The sequence below is a fragment of the Leptinotarsa decemlineata genome, unplaced genomic scaffold (assembly GCF_025532065.1).
Source record: "Leptinotarsa decemlineata unplaced genomic scaffold, Ldec_3_MD MMD2_tig00000882_RagTag_RagTag, whole genome shotgun sequence".
Classification (NCBI taxonomy): Eukaryota; Metazoa; Arthropoda; class Insecta; order Coleoptera; family Chrysomelidae; genus Leptinotarsa; species Leptinotarsa decemlineata.
In genome coordinates, this window is record NW_027412556.1 from 4189167 (window position 1) to 4213420 (window position 24254).

General features: G+C 33.6%; 1 protein-coding gene across 3 annotated transcripts in view; it reads right to left on the reverse strand.

Moving 5' to 3' along the window:
• Window positions 1-24254, reverse strand: part of LOC111503888 (ATP-binding cassette subfamily C member 4) — an 82706-nt gene that overhangs the window by 21568 nt on the left and 36884 nt on the right. Inside the window, exons 1-5 of one of the 3 annotated variants that reach the window (XM_074174839.1) lie at window positions 21189-21443; window positions 12619-12807; window positions 9849-10085; window positions 3654-4084; window positions 2217-2373 (exon numbers count right to left, since the gene is read on the reverse strand). In XM_074174839.1, coding sequence (XP_074030940.1) covers window positions 2217-2373; window positions 3654-4084; window positions 9849-10085; window positions 12619-12695 — 902 coding nt within the window. In that variant the 5' untranslated portion in view covers window positions 12696-12807; window positions 21189-21443. Of the gene's footprint in view, window positions 1-2216; window positions 2374-3653; window positions 4085-9848; window positions 10086-12618; window positions 12808-18423; window positions 18577-21188; window positions 21444-24254 lie in introns of those variants that run through there. The other 2 variants (XM_074174838.1, XM_074174837.1) reach the window with 2 other exon arrangements.

A 24254-nucleotide genomic window follows, 5' to 3' on the forward strand; every position in this document is an offset into this window, starting at 1 on the left:
AAGAGGGAAACTCCTTTTCTTGTAAGACAGGTTGAAAAGTCTGCAAAATACTGGTGGCAGTTCATTGGCGCACTTTTTAAGTACGATGACGGCACTTCTGACTCAAAGTACAATCCGTATATGCCACTGTCAATATTTTGAGTGTTTTTGAGCACATAATTCCACTGTTTGTAAAACATTCGATACATATTCTTTGATCTAATCTCCTCGATAGCAGAAAATTACCAAACAAGCAAAACACTTCTACCTTTTGTGCCTTTCACTAACAAACTAAAGATGCTAAACAGCCCAAACTGTAAGCATATATTTGAGAAGAGTGTACCAACAAAAAAATACAAAACAAGCTAATCAAATGTACGTAGCCTGTGAAACATTCACCTTTTTTTTTGCACATTCCACTATATTGGAAGTGTTACATACATCCATGGAATAGTTAACGAATGCATAAATGTTATAGTTCTAGACCACTTTGCCTTGAAGGGAAATATGCAGTCTTTGACCTAGCAGCAAGAGTGAGTCGTACAAACGTTTTCAGAATCATTCATCGACATAAATTCCACATCCTTACGAAGAGAAAATGACTCATGAATTGAACGGAGATCATTGCGATTGGGATCCCTTCGGAAAGCGTCAGCCGCAATCCGAAATTGTTGTACATCACATGTTCCTTGGATGAATGTACCTTTCATCTGAATGGCTAAATTATTCTCGCCAAATTCACATCTATCATCCCCATTTCAGTTTTCCGAATTATGAAGTGAATAAATAACTTTTCGGTTCAATGGATTGGACAAAGAAGTTCTACAGATTGGCCTATCAGATCTCCTGATTTGACTGGATTTTTTCCTACGGGGATGGTTGAAATGAAAAGGTCTGCGAAATACAGCTGCATATTTCTGGAAGAAACTAGCAGGTGCCGTAGACTGTAGACCAGTTGGCTGTCCTTATTCATCTTCAACTGTCTGAACCACTGTGCATGCTGTTTATGGCGAGTGCATTGGCTTGGTATGTAGAGGTTGAGCAAACCGGCCATCGGATGCTTGCTTCCACGTAGCCCTGCTGGATACGGGAATAACAGAATCACTTGTGGTTTGGTGGTGTAGCCAGGAAACGACTGAGTCGTCTCCTCAAGATCGGGGTACCTTATGAAACCGCCTTGCACCAAATTCTTGAGCGGCGTACGCAGAATATGTCTCAGGTGGAGGAACGAACCCTCCATGAGCAGGTTAGCAAACGTTTGCGCTCAAAACCAGAGGCGAAAAAGCCCTGCACCTTCATAAGGGAAGGTTGTCGCAGGAAGATGGGAATCTTGCATCTTGACTATCCAACTACCTTATTAACGATGAAACAGCAGAGCATAAACTTTGTGCCTGTCCCGTTTGGGACCAAATCAGGTTTTTAGAGTTCGGCACAGCCGTATTCCTACCATCTGACCTGTAAGACCATTCACCATACAAACTAATCGTCTTCGTTAAGAAGCTGGGTTCATTTGGTCGAGTGTGAATAGGTGTGAGTCACAATAAACCCTTGCGGGTTGCGGTGTAGGGTCGAATAGACCCACTCACCTACTGATACCTGATATTTCACAGAATGTGAGGGGGGCAAACAGAAGCTTCTTTATATCGTTGTATGTCGTTTGATGGTGTTCACTTTCCAGTTCGAAATGAAGTGCGAACTTGAAAAAGTATTTGATTTTTCTCTGATGCTCATAGTTGTATTTTTGAAAATGCTGTAGGGTTGGATACAGAAGTGAAAGACCTTTCAAATAGGGATCCACCCTATTATAATTTCTATCTGGAATTTTTGTCTTGTGGATTGTTATGGGAAGAGCCTGGCTGACAAGAAGTTGATTTTTACGTAGGAATGGGTTACCCTGAAAACTGTTCCACAATTTTTTTACATACTTAATATGAAATAACTCATTCAGGGAGACTAGTATCAACTGGAATGAGCTAAATTGCTTGTTACTTTCAATCTAGAAGATGGTTGAGAGATCACAGCGGGAATATAACCTTTCTGAGGGCTGCATTTTGTTATCTGAACCATTAGTATTTCCCACACAACACATTATTTTCAGTAAAGTATTCAAGTAGAGACAATAGTCTTATTTTAGATAAATAATAATAATGATAATACTTGTGGTGTTTTGAACAAAATTACAATTTTGTTCAACTTGTTATCGATAAAAAATTTACCAGGACCTTGTGTTTACTTACACTCGAGCTAGGTTGATTTGCTTCGAGAAAAAGTCCTCCCAGGTATACATTTTTATAATTCGTATCGTTGATAATATTTCTTGCATCAGTTGTAGCCGTTCGTCAGTTTTTTGAGCTGTCGCCAACCTGAGTATACCAACGTATCTTCCAACAATTACTGGAAAAAACATATTACTTACGAATCTGGATGGGTACAAAATAATTATAATAATAATAATAATTATAATAATTTTTTATTATTTCCTTGTTAAAAAGTACATTGTTATACGTACAGTGACAAGGAAAACGTCTGAGGGTAGGACACGTTACAGAGTATAATGTTTGTAGTAATCAATAATCTAAAAATATGATACATATAGGTGTATATATATATATATATATATATATATATATATATATATATATATATATATATATATATATATATATATATATAATTATATGTTTGGCTTAGATTATGTAAAAAAACTAACTATAAATAAATGAAAGTCAATTTTATCACATAGCTGTGATATTTTGTCATTAAAATTTAAAAAAACAGTTTAAAATTCGTCAAGTGTGCAATTTTTTTCAATAAGTGCGTTTTTCAGTCTTGATTTAAAAATGTTAAGATTTGGTGATATTTTAATTGATTCTTCTAATTTATTAAACATTTATGGTCCAAGATAAAGAAAACTTTTCTGATAAAGAGTTGTTCTATGAATATTGGGCATCAGTTTATCTCTAGAACGAGTTGGATAATTATGTTGCTGGAAAGGTGTATTTGTTGCTGGAAAGGCATTTGACGATCGATTATTTATAAATTCGAAATAATCATACTTTCAATGAATGAACGCCAATAAAATAATGAAATAAATGTATGAAATATTGAAGTATTAAAATATAATATAATATATCTTGAGTAGAGGAAAACATGACTCCTCATTTGTACTATTTGTTAAAATATGAATTAAAGTTAACAAAATTCCTTCGTGGTTCGCTGGACCACAAAGGCATCCACCTGGATAGTAATGGATAGTAATGGCTGGATTAGAGTGTCGTTTTGAAATTTTTTCCTCAATTATGAGAAGATTTCTGATTTTTTATACTTTATATATAAACAGTGAGCGGAAAAGAAGGTTAAATCGGCTGGGAATCTCCAGGATCTAACTTCATATCTCTACTCTTTTCAATAAAGACGAAACGTCAGGCACCATAACTTGTAAACCACGGCCAAAAACCCGGAAATAGTTTTCACACAGTTATCTTCGGTAGTGAAAGTTCACATTATTTGAATGGCAATGCTTTTTCATCGATACCTTCAGCACATTTCATCCATAAGAAAGAAAAATGTTATAATATAAAGAAACCTGCTAAGGAAAATTTGGGATAATAATAACTCTCATATATCTTGTTCGATTGATGACCTATTCATCCTATTCGCTCATATATACTCACACGTTAAGGGCACTATACCCAAAAGTATTCCAACGCCAGTGAAAGAAACATATCCAATTTTATTGTACAGCAAGTAACAGACGATCATCGTCTGTATCAGACCAATCCACAACTCGTTTATAATCCATATAGACCTCTGAAAAGTACTTATATCTTTCGTGATGAGGGTCACGATGTTTCCTAGACTTATTTCGGAGATGGCTGACGGTGTCAATTTCAAAGCTTTCCTGTAAAGTAGCGAGGAGAGTGCTGTTTTGATCTCTATCCCTAGTTGCGATATCCAGAGGGAGTAGTTGTGGCTGTAGAATGTCTTGAACAGATGAAGAGAGAGCACTATGGATGCGTAGCCATAAGCATCGTTTCTTGTAACGGTGATTTGCCCTGGTTTGAAGTAGGCAATCAGCTGACTGAATGCCCATGGTTCCACAACGCTGAAAAAATAATTTGGGAATTGCTTTAAAATGTTATGTTGAGATGTTAGTATACAACAAATGTTTCTGTATGCCTCATATGCCTAGACATAACATGTGAGCCAATTTGAGCGAACCTAGTACAGTTATCTGCACGAATATCATCTGATGCAGTGTTTTTTACATGTGGTCCGCAAACCATTGAAGGTCCCAGAGTATGAGTATAGGGCTTCAGCGGCTCATTTATGGACATTTAAATCAATGAATATATACCAGTAAATCCCGTTATCGTTGGCTGATATTTCCAGTGCTGAAGCTAGAAATACTTAGCGAAAGCTATGTACGAGTATTTCTAGCTTCGAAAATGGACAGATTCATTTTAATTCAGAATCTCAAATGCTTGGTCACATGCCTCATAAATTTTAACGCCTCGGCAAGCCATGACAATGTTTATGAAATTCATATCCGGGTTCTTCGCTAGAAGCATCGTTAGGGAAAATACTTACATATTGGAAATCTATAAAAAGACCAGACGGAAATATATCAGCTTTCTAACCTTGAATCTATAGACAGCTAGCTAAGCGAAATATGGTAAAAGCCAAATGGAATAAATTTATTATTTTGGTTATGGTACATACTTTAACAAAATCCCGAAACACGTCGAGTTTTAATTATAATTTGACATACTTGAACGAAAAAATGCTACCCTTACCTTCAATCCCCGTTGAATGACAGGTACAACCCCCAATTTTTTAAATGGGAAGTATAGACTTGTGATATATCGTTTGAAAGTTCTCTTCATTCTCTATTCAAAAATGTTATCGCTTTCAAGTTTATTGCAACAATTAATTGATTTGTATTTCATGATTGTTCCAAATTTCATTATTCATTGTAATATTAAATTGTAATCATATTCACCAGGAAATTGAAAAATTCTTCAAAATTGAAGGTAGGCAAGTAATAATAATAATAATAATAATAATAATAATAATAATAATAATAATAATAATACCCGTGGTGATTACCCCACTCCCCACACCGTGGGGTAATCACTTACCCCACGGTGTGGGGAGTGGTCATTGGTTGATTATGCTGGCGCGCCCTCCCGAATGTATCGGGGCTTCGGGGGATAGGGCCTGACCAGCGCACACTACGGTGAAAAAAAAAAAAAAAAATAATAATAATAATAATAATAACGTTAGTTTAAAACGCCTTGTCTACTTGTTTCGTATGTTACAACATTAGTTGTCAGTATTTTAATTTAAGTTCAAAAGTTGTCAACTTCAAGTCTGACAAATGGTTAGATCACCGGAAAAACGGAAATGCATAAAATAATAGTTTGACAAATGATTGGTTACGGAGATAAAACCCGAAAACAACAGGAAGTAGCTCGCCCATTTCATGATAAATTTCCTAATTTACCGCCCATATCTCAAGGAACAACGAACAAAATAGAGAAGCAGTTTCTCAAGCTTGGTCATGTGGGGCAGATAAAAAAGCAGCTGCCAATACAATGAGCGATGAACTCAAATTAGATATGATGCTTAAGTTTGAGAAAAACCCGCATACATCGAGTAGACAGGCATCCACTACATTCGATGTTAGCCATACATCGATAATAAACGTATTGAAAGAAAATAAAATGCATCCCTATAAAACGATACCTACTCAGGAGCTCATGGAAGACGATTTTGATAGAATTTATTTTTGTGAGCAAATGATGGATAACAATATCATTCAATTAGAAGGCGTTATATTTTTTGATGAGTGTACTTTGTCTCTCAACGGTCATGCTGAATAGCAAAATTGCCGCTACTGTTTAACGGAAAATCTTCACTGGATGAGAAACGAACACATGCAATACCCTAAAAAAGTTAATGTTTGGGTAGGGATTGTAGGAAACCATATCATTAGTTAAAAAAAATCTGTTTAAAATCTGTTTTTCAGTTAATCAGCTGTCGCCCCCATAGGAACGACAACTCTCAGACATTGAGAAACTTGTGGGAGCTAAGGACTAACGAGGTCTCACCTTTTAACGTGTGATTCCTAACACGTCCCTTTTTTATTGAGGGAAACTTGAATGGAGATAATTATTTGGCACTACTTCAAAATGACGTCATTCCACGTTTATCAAATTTATCATTATTAAATTATTTTTATTAAATTTACTTTATTCGCCGACGACAGTACAATATTATGACGCAATACCAACACAAATGATCTATATGATGCCATTTGCTCTGATATTTCCAAACTTTCAGATTGGTGTAAGGCAAATTTATTAGCTTTCAATGTCTCAAAAACTAAAGTTTTATCCTTTAATTGCATTCTTGATAATATTCCTCTAGCTTCGAATTCGAATGTGATTGAGAACACGTCATGCAACAAATTTCTTGGGTTATTAATTGATAGTAAATTGAAATTTGAGGACCTCATAATATCTCTCAACAAAAAACTTTCATCTGGATGTTATGCTGTGGAAATAACTTCTAACGAACTAGGACTAACTGCAGCTGAAGCTGTCTATTATTCATTAGTAGAATCACATCTGAGATATGGGATACCTTTCTGGGGGGTAAGTAATCAAACTCGACTCGAGTCGATTTTATTCTGCAGAAAAGGTCATTAAGATTTCTCTGTAGAGCCAGGCGGCGAGATTCTTGTAGGCCTTTGTTTGTAGCAAACAAAATTTTATCCATGTATGCTCTATTCATTTTAGAAACAGTTTGTTTAGTGCATAAACATAGAACAGAACTTCCCTCTATTGTCTCTCATTACACCACACGCTAGACCCTAAATTTAAGTCTTCCCATACCTAACACTACTTTAATTAAAAATTCTATATTTATAATAGTCTCAAAATGCATAATCATCTTCCAAACTACCTGCGTAGTAATCTGTACTGAATTTCGAACAAAGGATTTTTTTAGCGAGAGGCCCTATTAAAGTTTGCAAGAATTTTCTGATGATACCTTTTAATCATATTTTATACACATTTCTCTCTATACATTATTTTTTAAAATTATTTTTGTGTTTGTATACGAATGTATGTGTATATGTATGTATGTATATATATATATATATATATATATATATATATATATATATATATATATATATATATATATATATATATATATATAAATTGGATAATGTTAGCGACTGAAGAAATGTATGGTAAAATGTATTAACAGGGTCTCTCAGTCAAAAAATCAAAAATCAAACTCTGCTTTACTTTGCCAAGCTTTCGCTTCTAATGGGAAGCTTCTTCAGGGCAGTAAAAATGAGTGAAAAACAATAAATTGAAGATATAAATTGACGTAAAAGTTAACATGTATACACAAAAAAATCGTATACATGTTAACTTTTACGTCAATTTATATCTTCAATTTATTGTTTCTCACTCATTTTTACTGCCCTGAAGAAGCTTCCCATTAGAAGCGAAAGCTTGACAAAGTAAAGCAGAGTTTGATTTTTGATTTTTTGACTGAGAGACCCTGTTAATCCATTTTACCATATATATATATATATATATATATATATATATATATATATATATATATATATATATATATATATATATATATATTTGTTTATATTGCACTTATATTGTATATAATCCAATGTTTTTCAGAAAATGCGACTTTTATTTTCATATTTATGGTAGAACTCTAGATATTTTTATCAATCTACTAGCTCATATTCTGATTTCATGCACTTGACTATGTTTTTTCTTTCTCAAAATGTTCACCAAAGCTTTGTCAATAAGAACTTTTCTTTGGACAATAAAGCATATGATCTTAATATTCGAGAGTAGAGAGACATCATTCCACCAAGGACTCCACTAATCAGAATTATCATTATTATTATTATTATTATTATTATACCCTGATCCAAGAAACCCTCAGTTTCCAGTGAATACGATATGGTTTCAGCAGGATAAAGCACCACCACATTACCAAGTTAATGTCCGGTAATACCTCGGCAATACCTTTGAGTGTATTTTATGGAATTTCGGTAACCACAAGAATTAAATTTATACGTACAGTAACCGAAATAATGAATTTTATTCCATTTGGCTTTCACACACTGTAAGGCAAGTCCTGTAAATGTTACAGTGCCTACAGTGTGTACTATCTATAACAGGAACACAGGAGTTTATGCTGCTTTCCTGTGAATCTGAAGTGAAATCTGGTCAAGCTCCTAAACGCAGTTTATTTATTATTCCAATCTAGGTAATTTTCATAATGTGTCCTTCTTCAACATATAATTCACATTAATAATTTTAGCGGAATGCATTAAAAAGTGCTAATTGCTAATAGTGATTTTAGCAATAATAAACCTTTCCAGTGAATATAAAAAGTATTTCTAAAAATAAATCAACCAGCTGAAATTCAATTAGTTTTCTATGTGACGGTTGAATTATTATTCATTGTTTATATTTTCAAGAATTCATTACTTCCATGGTCGAAGACATAAATCGATGATGTATAAAACTCGTGACTTCGTGATTCCGTGAAAGAAAAGTAATATTTTGTGATTTATGATTATAAATTTCTCATGTAATGGAAACCTATTCTATTATTCTTGAAATTCTATTGTGTTAGAACATTATTTTTGGGTCTCTGTAGCATCGGTTACAGAGGTCATGAGCCTCGTATTCTGAGTATGTTCTGTTGATAACTTTGCAAGCCACTCAGAGCGCATCATGACTATTCGCAGTGCTATCAGACACGTAATGCAGCAGAATCAATCCACCTTCGAGTGAAACTCTCGCGAGAAAAAGTTCTGCTAAAAGAAGGTTTCGAACTTTGGATCGTGAGTTGTGCTGTTCGAACATTATTATTGAGTAATGAAATATGAAAATAACTTTCAAATATTTTCGTGAACAATGCTCGCGATGGAAAAAAATCTTTTGCATTTTTACTGAATACTTAACTCTTTGATTCATAGAAACTATACAGTGTGTCAATTTTAAAACAAACAATATATCATTGAGGAAGATTTGCTACACTTCCAACAAGATGGAGCACCTCCTCACTATGCAGATCCAGTTAGGCACTGGTTGGATACTAATTATCCGAACAAATGGATTGGGAAGAGAGGTCCCATTGAGTGGTCACCGAGGTCACCAGATTTGGCGCCACCTGACTTTTTTCTGTGGGGTCACCTGAAGTCAGCTGTTTATAAAACTCAACCTGCGTCACTTAGGGAGTTGCTAGAAAGAATTACGCAAGCATGTCGCGCCATTACTAGAACATCATTTGCCAATGTTCGTGCAGAATTTGAAAATAGGCTGTATTATTGTTTACAAAACAACGGAACCCACTTTGAACATTTACTTCATTGACATTTTTAATGAATTTGCAGTTCAGCAAAAACCTCATTAAATATTCCATTCAAACCAAAGTTTCACAATTATTGCTTCACCCTGTACAATTATCATTTATACCATTGGATAGTATTTTTTATAGTCTTTTCAATGGAAATTTAAACTTTTTTTGTTTTGGTGGGTGAGGCCTAGGGGGTTGATGTGGGTGAGTTCTCTTTCAGTTTCCCCTTTCTATCCTAGAAACAGTTGCAAGCATTTTTTGATATCAGCTTTCATTCATTAGATATAGCACATTGTAAGTTTTGACACACTGTATACATTGATGAATGAAAGATTTTGTGTATAGTGTATCGCGAGAAAAATATAACACATGCAAAGTCGTTTTCAAAACCCAATTCAATATACTATTATATCTTTCTTAATGTGAAACAGGTATACTTAGTCGCTAGTCACCTGTTGAAAACTTTCCAGACAAGGTTCGTGAATCCGATTAACATATATCTCAATCCATATCTTGCCCACATCAATCGGTATATTGAAGGAGGTTTCCCTTTCTTATTTAGGTGCAGATATTGTTCTTCTAACTTATCTCCACAATATTTCGAGGAACATGGTGTCAATACTTCATACAGATCATCTTCTTCCAAATCTTTGTTCCTATACGCTTTCTGGAACAAACTTCCAGTGTAACTGTAAAATAAATCGGTTATGTTAGGAAATACTATTGTTATTATCAGTACCATTGAAATTGTCATAATCATGGAAAAAAAATCACGAATGCTTTTGTTTCATTAGTTGTTAATTCACATATTTTTTCGCTTGAGTGATAAATCAAAGCCAAATTGTGCAGTTGAAACAAATAGTTACGGAATATTACTGGAGTTTTTTCCCAACACCAAATCGTTATTTTCAACACCTCGACACGTGTTTCGATCACCAAGTGATCATCTTCAAAGAGGAAGATTAAAATCAGAAACTAATGCGAGCTAACCCTATTTATGCTATATAAGTAACCCATACCATCCAGGCGTACCAACCATACAGGTATACCAACCTAAATTAATTTTACAATTTTGCCTTATCTATTATTTTACAATATATGTTTATATAAAACAATTTTCAGCTATATAAAAATTAATTTCACGATATTGCCTATCCAAATTTATTTTTGCAATGTGTCCTTATGTAGTAATCAGTAAACCCAACAACATTATTTTATTTTATTTCAACAGGCTATATAGTATGGTCTTTGATATAGGTCCGTCATCGTTATTCATAATATTATTGTGTTAACGTATTTCTACACTCTCATAGGCATCTAGTTGCCTGTTGTTGTTAACTTGTCTAACTAATCTTAATGAAGTGTGTTAGAACTGTGTTAGTTAGACAAGTTAACAACAACAACAACTAGATGCCTATAAGAGTGTAGAAATACGTGAACACAATAATATGATGAATAACAATGATGGATCTATAGCAGAGAGCATACTATATAGCTTGTTAAAATAAAATAAAATAATGTTGTTGGGTTTACTGATTACTACATAAGGACACATTGCAAAAATGAATTTGGATAGGCAATATCGTGAAATTAATTTTTATATAGCTGAAAATTGTTTCATATGAACATATATTGTAAAATAATATATAAGGCAAAATTGTAAAATTAATTAATGTTGGTATACCTGTATGGTTGGTATGCCTGGAAGGTTTACCTGTATCGGTTTCCTATATAGCATAAATAGGGTTAGCTTGCATTAGTTTCTAGTTTTAATCTTCCTCTTTGAAGATGATCACTTGGTGATCGAAACACGTGTCGAAGTATTAAAAATAATGATTTGGTGTTGGGAAAAAAGCTCTAGTAATATTCATTACTACATCAAAGGTTCCAAACAGTGCATCATAAGTAAATAGTTACGGCACAAAGGTTTTGTTGAAGTTGCTTGTAACTTTTTCTCTGTCATCTTGATTTTCTCTTCAACTTCTGAACTTCATTGGTGGAACGCGTTTCGAGAATTTCAATCAAAAGTGCGAAAAGGCAGGTTTTCGAAAGAAATAAAATCTTGGAATATTCATATCCCTCAACTCTACCCCTTTCTGTTCGGTTCAGGATCACAAACAGTATCTAGGACTTCAATCATCCACTTGGTTTCTGAAGAAGGCTCACATCCAAGCCGGAGATGTAAGCCTTCTGAGAAGTAGATGTGAATTCCATAAGAAATTGTTCTTTACTTTTCTCAGGTCGAAGGGACTAAAGCCATAGATCGAGGAAGTCATTATAGCATACTAATCAGGAGCTGCCTCGTGGAGCCTCATACCCTTGAGCATTTACTATCAGCATGGACAGCTGATGTGGTCTCAGCAATGGCTATCGGCATACAGCTGCCTGGCAAGTGCTTTATAATTTCCTTAGGAGTTGCTCCATTATCAACGGGAACTATTGTGAGGTATGAGAAGTGCAAAATTTATTGAAACTATTTTTTTCCTCACAATCTGCCAATGCACCTGATGTAGTTCTTCTGGACAATCAACATAGTAGGTACATATTGTCTGTATATTTCCCCCACGGTGAGATGGATATGTCTGAAAAGAGAAGAGGAATAAATGAAATATCAAGATCAATTTTTCCTTTTCCGCAGGCTCTACTCAGACCATTCGGCTGACATAGTTCTTGGTGAGATGATACCACCCTACGTCCTAATCTCAACGGAAATGCCATGCAAATATAGAAGGCTGTCATTCTTGGCTCTATGTGTCTACTCGGGGTACATGACTCTATTACCCAGTGACTTCCCATTGCATGGTGAATGGTCATTGGTTGATGATGTCAGTAGCTTCGGGAAAAGAGTCTTTCGCAAAATATTTCAGGAAAAACTCGTGTTACATAAGTGTAAAAGGATTACAGGAGAAGTTAGAGTTTACTGTGAGTTAATAGTGTAAACTTTCACGGCCAGAGATAACTGTGTCGAAGCTATTTGCAGGTTTCAATGCAGGTCTACAACTGTGGTAGATATTAGAGACGATGACTTGCCAAATTTAGAATTACGTTTAAAAATTATAGGGATGCAATATGAATACACAAATACAGAGACAATTCCAATAGGAAGGAAGAGGGAATTAACATCAATAAATTCCGGCTACCTGTTCTCAATAGCAAACAAGTAGGGTCATTTAATCTGACCAATATTCCGCAACCACGACAGTTACAAATAAGGTAACTTACGCAAATGTCAATAGTGAAAAAATGTTGGCATTTTCTCGAGGGTTGGTTTTCCTTTTCTTCTTCACACAGTGATCCATCGTGGTACTTTAAGTTCTGGTGACTGCTGTTACCGTTCGATTCTAAGATTTGAAACCACCGCTTCGGTATGTCGAAGTCATTTAAGATATGGCATCTTGAAATTTGCGATTCCTGGAAATAAAAAAAATCACAATCAAGAGATTAAAATGTTTCAATATCGTATCTTTTCAGTGTTTATATTTCGTTGGAAACTTCTCGGAATAAAAATAATCATCACACAGTCTAACTGACAACGAAATGAGTCGTTAGTATGCAAATGTTGACAAATGAAGCTATAAAAATTAACTCAAGTGACTGTTATTGATAATTTTAGTAGAGGATGATTCCCTATGCTTCGTAATTCTTTTATGACGATTTGTATTATTTTAGAAAGTGTTTTGAATGCAGGAAACTGCTTAGTTGCTCTCAGAAGAAAGTTTGGTTACATACAGGGTACCTGAAGTCAACAATAAGTATGAGAATACCAGGATATGAGTAAGATCAACTAGTAAGTCGTGAGAGGTATTTTAGAATTAATTGTATGACAAGTCATCAAGCCATACTTTTAGCGAGGGAATATTCGATTTAATTTATCAGTATTAGTATTTTCATCCAAAATATTTTGTCCTCAGTTGTTTTCTTCACATTTTGTTTTGTTTTCAATCAACTTTTGAGTTTGTGTGAAAATTCTAATAACTTTATTCGAATCAATGCTCTGAATACAATTTTTTTCGCGAATATTTCCCCCAATACGTTATTGATCATTTCCTATACTAAATAAGCGAAATTCTGTAAAATGATTCAAATTAATCAAATAATTTTTAGTAAAAAATAATAACCTTCTTTTACCAGTAGAAAGAATTGGCTACAACAATAAAATAAGCTAGAAAATACCGAAGATAGTTAGTTATAGTAAAATCAACGTATGTTTTTGCGAATCTTCAACCTAATTCCCAATGGTGAACATTCAAAAATAGCTTTTCATAGAACTAATAATGTGGTAAAATATTTTCTCGCTCGCCAAAAAACAAGAACTCCTAAAGATCTCCAATATAACTCATTTCAACTGTAATAACCTGGGTATATTCATAGATATCGATGGAGCGTTTGATAAAACAACCTTTACAATAATTACCCAGCAACTACACTCCAGAAATGTACCTCTGGTGGTAGGAGAATGGATACTCAAGATGCTCTCTAGTAGAGCAATAATTATCAATATAGAATACATCACAGTGAGAGGATTGGTCATGAGGGGATATCCACAGAGAGGGGTCTTATCATCCCTTCTTTAGAACATAGTTCTACACAATTGCGTATGCAGATGACATAGTTATCATGCAGACCGGCAAATTTGTGAACACACTGTGCGATATAGCGCAGGATGGGCTCAAATTAATAGAACCATGGTGTAAGCAACACTCACTGTGGATCAATCCCAAGGAGACTGAGATGGTCCTTTTCACCAGGAAAAGAAGTTTATCGCGCTCAAAACCTCCCGAATTCTTCAAGAGCAAACTAACCTTCTCTGAAGAGGTGAAATACCTTGGTACTATCCTCGACAGGAAGCTAACATGGAACTCCTACCTATAGAGTAGAGCAAAAAGAGCATATGTGGCTTATGAGCAATGCTGGAGGACAGTGGGAGCGCATGGGGTCTTTCACCCCGTGTGGTCACCTGGTGGCCTAAGTGCTGAGGGCCTACACTCACCCCCCCTACTCTACAGATACAGAACCTTCCAATATGTTACGTGGGTTGAAATGGGCGCTATTCAGAATATAGGATATCAAAACACTGGGAAGACTGTGAAAAATAATGTTTCCAGTACCAGAGACCACCTAAAACATACTAGGGAAAGTGACAACTGCGATTTTTCTAATCCTAAGCCCTTGATATTCAGCCTGTTTTGTCAAAAATTCTCGTGAGTGAAATAATAAATATTTTCAAACTCACAGTGTCGATACCAGGAAGGATATCGAGAGATAGGATATCGCCTATTTTAATTCAATGAAGTGGAGAAGGAAAACGATTTATTTATCGGCAATTATTTTGTTCAACACTAACACTAACAAGCGTTCATTGCTTGTTTTGTCTCCATTATTATTGTTTGTCATGAACTTTAATCTGTACTTTGTCTGTTTGTGAGTACGCACATATTTTTACGTTTTTAACTGGGAATTAACGCAGCTCGATTAGTTTTTTTCATCCAATTTATGGACACAATTTTATATATTAGAAAGTATGTAACTTTTTTGTGTAGTACTCTGAGACAGAACTCAATAAAGTTAATAAGTTATTCGAAAGATCATTTTGAAAATTGATACACGTTACAGAAAATATCAATTTCAATGACAAAATTGGTTAATATCTATCATCACGTGTGTGACATCTGCAAGTGAGGCACCTTGAAATGACAACTAATTTGACAGAGGAAGCTTCAACAAGATGGCCGTTATCAGTTGTAAAAGTTCCAATTCAGTACCAATTTGGAAAACTACTGAACAAAGCACATAACACACATTGATTCATTTATTTTCCATTTCTGATGATTTCGTATAATATATATAATATACAAAACGCCAATAATGTATTACTTCATAAAGATGTTCATTTTCTATCATTCCCATCAAGAACTAATTCTAAATAACAGTTATCTTCTACATTTGGTAAACATATTGCAGACGCTGGAAAATATATCGAACAGTTGAATCATCTACCACGCAAACGTGAGAAAATTCATAACTGAATTCAAAATAGCAACTGTTATCGAGGTTTTCGAATAGTTTCCAGTAGAAACAACTACGTCAGTAAAAAGAATTTCACTAGAAATCATTCGTTGGCTTCTATTCAATGCGTCATAGAAATGCATAAATTTACTCATACGATTCATGTCTTAAGTTCGAGAACAATAATTTTCATTAAATATTTTTCATTCGTTCACTAGTAAATCATTATAACTGTACAACTCTTTACACACCAGAACAAACTACTGAAAAAAATTCAAGGAAAGCTGAAAGTAACAGGTATCTTGAGGGAAAAAGGCATACAATTCTGATTTGAAGTTCAAGAGATTTCACACATCGATTATTTCATATAAAAAATACATATTATGTCATCAGTAGATGTAGTTACCCTCATCAAGTTGAGGCTAACTACAATAATCACTTTTAGACACTCGTGTCATACGTTTTTTTACTTTCCTGAATTTGGTGGTTGCGCTTGCCTCATATTTCGTGATTGATTCATTGACATATTATAAGTTTTGAAACGTTTTTTTTGCGATATTTATCCCTACACAACAAATGGTTGTTACAATTCGTATATCTTCCTGAATATTTCCAATCTTATCTTGAATAGCAATTTTAATCTTATGAAATTTTGGCTATTATATAATACTACTTATTATTAATACCTTGAGAAAAGTTATATTGTTAACTGTTTTCTTAAGCTATTTTTGTTTCAACTTTGTTTTCTGGTTGATCTGTAGTCTCAGTTTTTTCTCTTGTTTCTTTCCATTATTTTGACTGTATTCATTTGATTCGTCAACATCACACCATATAACTGTGTTACTACACATAAGTTGATAATATCTGCTTTTGTGGATTTTTTGTTCATTCTCAGTCTCATATTATTAAGTTTTTTTCGTATCATTAGATTTTGTATCAATTGACTTTCTATATCTTTTCCCTATTTATGAATGAATAAACATTATTATTATCAGGGCACTGTTTGGAACCTTACTGGAGTTTTTTTCCAACACCAAACCGTTATTTTAACGCCTCGACACGTGTTTCGATCACCAAGTGATCATCTTCAAGAAGAAGATCAAATTGAACATACTAACTAAGCTATCCCTAATTATGCCACAGATACCTGATTCAGGTACCTGCGATTTGAGTGTCTTGAATTGATTTTACGATTTGCCTCATGTTATAATCAGGTAATTCAAATAATTGAAATATTATAAACTATATAAAATTAATTTCACATGTTGCCTTATCTACTAGTCTTACATAAATTTTACAATGTGTCCTTATGTAATAGTATGGTGAATCTATTAATTGAAATATTACCAGCTACATAAATAAATTTCACAAATTGCCGTATCTACTAATCTTGAATTAATTTTACAATGTGTCCTTGTGTAATAAGTTAGGTAATTTAATACTTAAAATATTATAAGCTATATAAAATTCAAGTTCACAATATTGCCCTATCTACTTGTCGTGAATTAATTTTTCAATGTGTCATGTAAATCTAATAAACTGAATATGGTACTCTATATGGTATACAAAGGAACAAGCACGTACAGGTATATTTCTTCCCATCACTGTAGAAATGGATTCTGAAGATAATATACTCGAAAGATCGAATATATTTCAGTGAAGGAATTTGTCAACTAGCAAAAGTTTTAGATATTTAACAATTATTTTCAAACGTCTTGATAGTGAAGCAGAAAAAAGAAGGATCTAAAAATGACTATGTGTACATATATAATACTCGGAAAGGAGATAACCACCTCGCAATGCTCTTCGTCTCTAAAGCAATATCCTAACGTTCATCGTATTTCCTCAAACCCAGAGTATACAATGCAGTTTCCAGTGAACTGAAACAATCAACTCGCTGAGCCTATTAAAAAAAGAACTGAAAAATTGGATTTCAAACCTTCCTAGATCATTCACCTATCAATTGACCGAAATAAGGAATAATTTCTGAAATAATACAATAGGATCAAAAGACTGGTCTATAAAGGTCTTCGTTTTCATTGTAGAAGTTTTCTTCAATGAAAAAGTATCAATATTATAAATCTCAAATAGCTTCATCTATATATGTGTATGTGTGAGTATGTATATGTATACGTTAATTGATCTTTCGTCAACATCCTTCATTATCATTATTTTCATTGTTCCACGACGAGCATATGTTTTTGTGGATTATCACCCATATTTATTCATTCATACTTCATTCCATGATATAATACTATGTAAATTATGTACAAAAATATCATCAAAACCATTTAACTACCTGCTTAAATTATTATGTATTATATAATTTACTCTGTCATTTGTTGAATAAATATATTATCATTATTATTGTCGAAAGTCAAAAATTCGAAAATTCGGAAAAGTCTGAAATTAACGAAATTGAATGAAAGGACTGTGCCGCAAAATATTATGGACAGACTAAAAGATCTATTAAAATAAGATACAGGGAACACGTACACACTTAAAATATGGAAGACCTGAAAAATCAGCAGTCGCCCATCATATTTTGCAACAAAATCATTCCATAGACTTCAGTTCATTGAGATTAGTTAGACAAGTTAACAACAGGCATCTAGATGCCTATGAGAGTGTAGAAATAAGTGAACATAATAATATTATGAATAACGATGGTTGACAAATACCTAATAGTATACTATATAGTTTGTTAAAATAATATTTCATTTATTAGATTTACATGACTATTACGTGAGGTAAATTTTAAAATGACGCAGGTACCTGAAACAGGTATCTATGGTATAAATAGGGATAGCTTTGTAAGTACGTTTAGTTTGATCTTCCTCTTGAAGATGATCACTTGGTGATCGAAACACTGTCGAAGTGTTAAAATAAGGGTTCGGTGTCGGGAAAAATCTCCAGTGATATTCATTATTATTAGTATTATTGTTATTATTTTTCTCTCCGCTACATCTGAGCTATATTACAGTTCTGAACAGAAATAACGAGAATGATTCAGTCGCTTACCAATCTCTTGAATAGAAAAATAATCCAACTGATGCAATGTAAAAACTGCGAGAAAACACTGTAGTTGACGAACTTTTAGACTTTCAATGGCATACGTATCGAACACGATATGTCGATGAAGTACTTCCAATTCATTAAAATCGTCACTTAAGTAATGAATTCGTACCGAATAGGTACTGCAATGAAGCCATAAATGGTGGAAACCAAAAATAACGAAAATAAATTCTAGGAACGTTCAGAGCCAATGTCAGTGACGATGTCCTTGGCGATTAATGTTGAAAAGAGTAGTTTTGTTACCCCAGCTCAAGGAATTTTATATTTATAGGTTGTGTGGAGTTTATATATGCAAACTGTTAATGAAATATGGATAATAATGATGCATGAAGGTATCCATGTATTTTATTTGGGTGACTCAAACTGCATGTTTTAGGAGTCAAGGATTGTCAAACGCTTTGTCTTTCAGGAGGAAGATTTGAAAAGGTCAGAAAAAATGAATAGTTCACAGATGAAAACACTTACTCCGGATTTAGAAGTGATATTAGACTGCAAGAAGCTATTTTATTTTACATTTCTCATATAAAGGAGGAATTCGGTGGTCATCGATGAATATTCCAGTGTCACTGTTTTTCGAGTTTGAAAGCCGTGGATTTTTGGAATTTCTTCCTGACGTTTCGCATGGCTTGCTGTCCGATAACAGCAGACATCGGACAGCAAGGCATGATGGTTAAACCTCTGAAGAAGATAGCCACTTGCGGCACAAAACGTTAGGAAAAAACTCCAAAAATCCACGGCTTTCAAACTCGAAAAACAGTGACACTGAAAACCTCAGCCGCGAAAGTCTAAACCATTTTATCAAAGAATATTGTTCCTATTCAGATTATTTGAAATGGTGAAGGTGCCAAGTTGAGGGACAAATCACATTCATCTGTTTACATTTTTTTCATTAATTTATGTACCGAGTGATACATTGAGAGTCTGATAGAGATAATTTTTTTCCTCGCATAATTGGAAATAAGTATGTGTTTGATGAACTCAAGCATTAATTTATAGCCATATATGATAATGCCTTTTCTTATCCCTTGACGACTCAAAAAACCTTTTTTGAAGACTTCCATATTCCCAGAAGAAAAGAAAAAAGCTGAAGTTTGTCATGTATATAAGTCCGAGGCGAAAGACGATATGGAAAATAACAGACCCAACTTCGAGGTAGTTTTATACAACCGCATCTATGTGAGAGTGTCAAGTGTCATCCCAATTTATCAACATAGTTTTTTCAAATCCATATCTTGATAAAAGGGGACATGTGGATGCGATGTATATCAATGAACCTTCAAGCTTATTTTTGAACATATTAGTGCCAAAGATAGTTTTGATATGTGCTGGAATAAGATTATACAGCCGAGGAGCTAAGTAAGTATAACACTTTTGTAAAGTATTTTTCTCTGATTTTGGTACATAAGATGAATTTGGTACATTTTGAATGGCGTGTTGCATAATGGTGTTAAATTTTTCTAAGTTCATGTTTATTTTTGTGTTGCCTTATAACAGTTCTGAAGAAGTACAGTTGCCTTATGTCTAAAGTCAATGTTTCCTTATATAGCGCTTCTGTGAGGTAAGTTCTTTTTTATTTGTGATTATTTTCAGAGTTAATTTTTGAATTTGTTCTAGGATTTTATATGAGAATTTTGCTGCTCCCCAGGCAACTATCCCATAGGAGAGGTGAGTTTCAAACAAGGTATAGTATAGCATGAGCATTTGAGCTATATCTAGGTAGGATGTCATGTATTTCAATCTATATGTCAATTGTGTATCCCATTTTATCCATGGGCATCTGGGCATATATATATATATATATATATATATATTATATATATATATTATATATATATATATATATATTATATATATATATATATATATCGATTTTTAATTCGTGAGGTTGCAGTCAATAGCTGGGCTGTTACATAGAAAACTCTTTGTTATATGTCAAGCTTTCGGTATATTTCACACCTTCGTCAGTACAACTACAATTGACTGCAACCTCGATTAAATCGATATTATATTATATATATTATAATATATATATATATAATAGCTTTGAAATTTTTCTTCGACTTTTTCTTTCAGACAGCTCCACGTTTCCTATTTGTAAATGACTACTGTGTCATCTGCGAAGCTTATTATGTCCCCTTCCACATCTAGCATAAAAAGATCGTTCAGGTAGATATTGAAGAGAATTGGACCCAGAACTGTCCCTTGGGGTACACCGTATTGTACTATTCGAGATTCACTGAGAGTGTCTTTGATTTTCACACACTGGTTCCTTTCATGGAGATAACAATAGAGGAATTGGTGGGAATAAATGACAACTCAGTTGACAGCAAATTTTAAATTTCGTTTCTAAATAATGAATATTGGATTAACGTGGTTTCTGTAGAAGAGGCGCTCAATAAAATTTATTCTATTGGCGGAATAATAGGTTAATTTTGGACATCGAAAGATGTTAATTTACCGTTGTCGGGAAGAGTTATGTAATTAATGTTATCCACTAATTGGTACGTATAAAATATACAGAATTATGGTTTGGAATTATTGTTGGATTGAATTATTTTCATGAAACTTCCGAAACGGATGGAGCAGTTACAGACTGTGTGGAGATATGAAAATTTCTCATTCAAATCATTGATTTGAAAAAACCGTACATTGTTCTTTAAAAAAAATGTTTCGCAAATCTCATTATGACAAAAAGAGAAAACTAGTCATACCTTTTGATTTAAGCTTTTGATTTGTGTCTAGACACTCAATAAACCTTTCGCTGTCTATCAACATACCACTGTTTAGTTTTCCATCACCACCAAACATAATTCACACCTCTGGAATTTGAAAATTATGAGAAACACCAATAATTATCACTTTACTTTGAACGAACGGGACATAGTCAATAGTGTTCACAAATTTATGAACTTATCCGATATCCTCGTGGAGAAAGTTGATGATATTAAACAAATCAGAAGCCGCACGTTTTAATCGATATCATAACCATCTGATTCGAATTGTTTTGGTAACATTCACCTAGAGTGAATATTTGACGCTGTTTACCTCTTAGTCAACTTGTTCTTTGAGGCCAGAGGTGGATTCAGGAGTGAACAAGATAGCTGTCTGAAAGGTGCCAAAAGTCATTCAGATTGATGGAAAGTTCAACTTCTGCAAAGTAATAATCCATAAGTGATTATCCCTGATTGAACTTGACTGATATTTCCTATAAACAAAGTGTTTTGGGAAAGGATTGAATGGGATGAATGACGAATGGAAACAGGCATTTATCAAGTACCTTATAAAGTAACGGGAACACAACGAAAGGTGACTACAAATGAAATTAATCCTTTGAGGAAAAATTCTTCAATAAAATGTCATTCAAAACTGATGTCTTGATCAAGATAAAAAGACATCAGCACTTCTGTCTGTATCAGTACTGCAGGAACAGGCTATCAGGTATATGTGTAAGATTAAACCTCGTGATTCGTGCAGACACAAATTCGTTGGGCGAAAAATTTTAACAGTGATTGCTGTTTTCATTTCGGAATCGGTTTGCCTCATTCACAAAAATATCTCCCTATTTGAGGCTTCATTCCATTCTTATAGCACCCGTTCCAACGCGTTGAAATTGTCAATTCCTTTAATCACTTGCCCTCAGATAGAAGACAGGCAAATTTGACAAACAAAATGTTTAGAATGAGAGTAAAAACAATTTTGGATGATAGACCGTATTATAATTTGGAAGAGTTCTAATAATGATAAATTTACGTGACAAAATGTGTATATTTGAATTTAGGTTATATAAGATTTTTGTTAATATTCTTCTTTGGATATAAATGTTTGATTGTAAGGTTCAATGGATGTGTTTATTAATGTAATATTATAAATAAATATATATATATATATATATATATATATATATATAATATATATATATATATATAAATATATATATATATATATATATATATATATATATATATATATTTATATGTCTATTATATAAGAGTTGATAATATTTTTAAACAAATCTGTACACAACCATGTTGATACAAAATTTCCGCGTTGAACTATAGTGTATGTTCTAACTTTACTTTTTGCTAGGTGTTTTCATATTCACATTTTATACTTCTATACTTGCATTTGTATTTATTGTTCACAAGCTTCGTCCACAATATTTATTCTTAATGACAATAAAGTATATTATTATTATTGTTAATCAATATATACAATTGTTTCTACTTATATTTCCATCAAGTGTCTTGAGACACTGTGTATAAAGCATTGCTGGTCACAACTTATTTCTTTGACATAGACCAACAATCTTCTCTGAGAGATTTATTATCGAAATTATTGTTTACTACGAATAGGATGAACGGTGTGCAGTGTTGACACTTGAACAATATCGCTTAGCCATAGAATAACTTCATGGGTCATAAATAAAGTTTGTTTACTCAATTTGCTTGAAAAAAACATTTATTTATAGAGATAGTATAAAAGAAGAAAATTGATGTGAATAATCTTTTAATGTATCCATAAACGTTTCCAGGATTCTTCGTCGACACAAACTCAATTTCTACAGAGTGGAAATGATTCATGATTTGAACGAAAATTACTTTTACAGAAGAGTTCACTGAAATTTGTGAGATCCTCTCGGAACACGTCAACCCTGATTCAACCTTGTTATACCCCGCATGTTTCTCAGGGAAATCGTTAAATTTTTTTATGCCGGAGCAATTCAAATATCAATATGGCACGACAAATTTACACCCAGTCGTCGTCCTCAAACTCATCTTCCCAATGGCTAATATTTCTATCGTATACTTCTTCGCAACATGGAAACTCAAGAGCTGTTGCGCTTGACATTTCTAAGGCCTCTGACCCTGTGTGGAATGAAGGTTTGCTGGCCAAACTTCAATGCTATGACTTGCCAGATCATTTCTATGTATGTCTCTTCAGCTTTCGGAAAAGAACGTTCCCTGCAAGTGACCGTCGATGGATCTCCCGAATACTTTCACCATCAACGCTGGTGTTCCCCAGGGATCCATATTGTCTCCAACCCTCTTTTTATTGTATATCAACGATTTATTGAAAAAAACCAAAAATCCAATACATGTTGTAACTGCATAAATGTAAAACATTTGAGGAGGTGATTCCTCATCGAAAAAAAGATAGGATCTTTCATATAAAGAAACTTCATTGGAGTATCCCTTGTTAAGATACAGCCCCTTGAAGGGGATACATAAAATTTGTATAACAATTTTTTTCACAAGCACTGAAAAAGTTACAATATTGATATTAACCTGACATTTTGTACTACCGAAAATTCAAATAGCCAGTAATTTATTTGGTTTACCCCATGGTTGTAAGTGGTGGAAAACGAAACCCCTAAAATTCATTTCCAATGTAACTTTTTGTCTTATCATTTGTTTACCATTTAAAAATCTATTTCCGATAATATGTTTCATTCTTAACAAAAAATGTCTCTTGGGTTTTTTGCCCAAAATAAACCAGTTCGCAGCAAAAAATTATTTTACGAACAACTTCAGAGATACGTCGTCTTGAATGCGAACTGGATTTATTGTTATTTTGTAGTTAGTACCTGCATTAAACGATTGAAGGATAATAAACAAAACGAATTTATTAATAACAAAACACACAACATGTAGAAATCATAGTAAATGTTCAATATGTCTACCTTCAGACATTACGCATGCGGCTAGATGTCGGCGCATTGAGCCACGTATTCGCTCAAATATTCCTGGAGTCTCTCTGATTACCCTGCGCGCATGTAT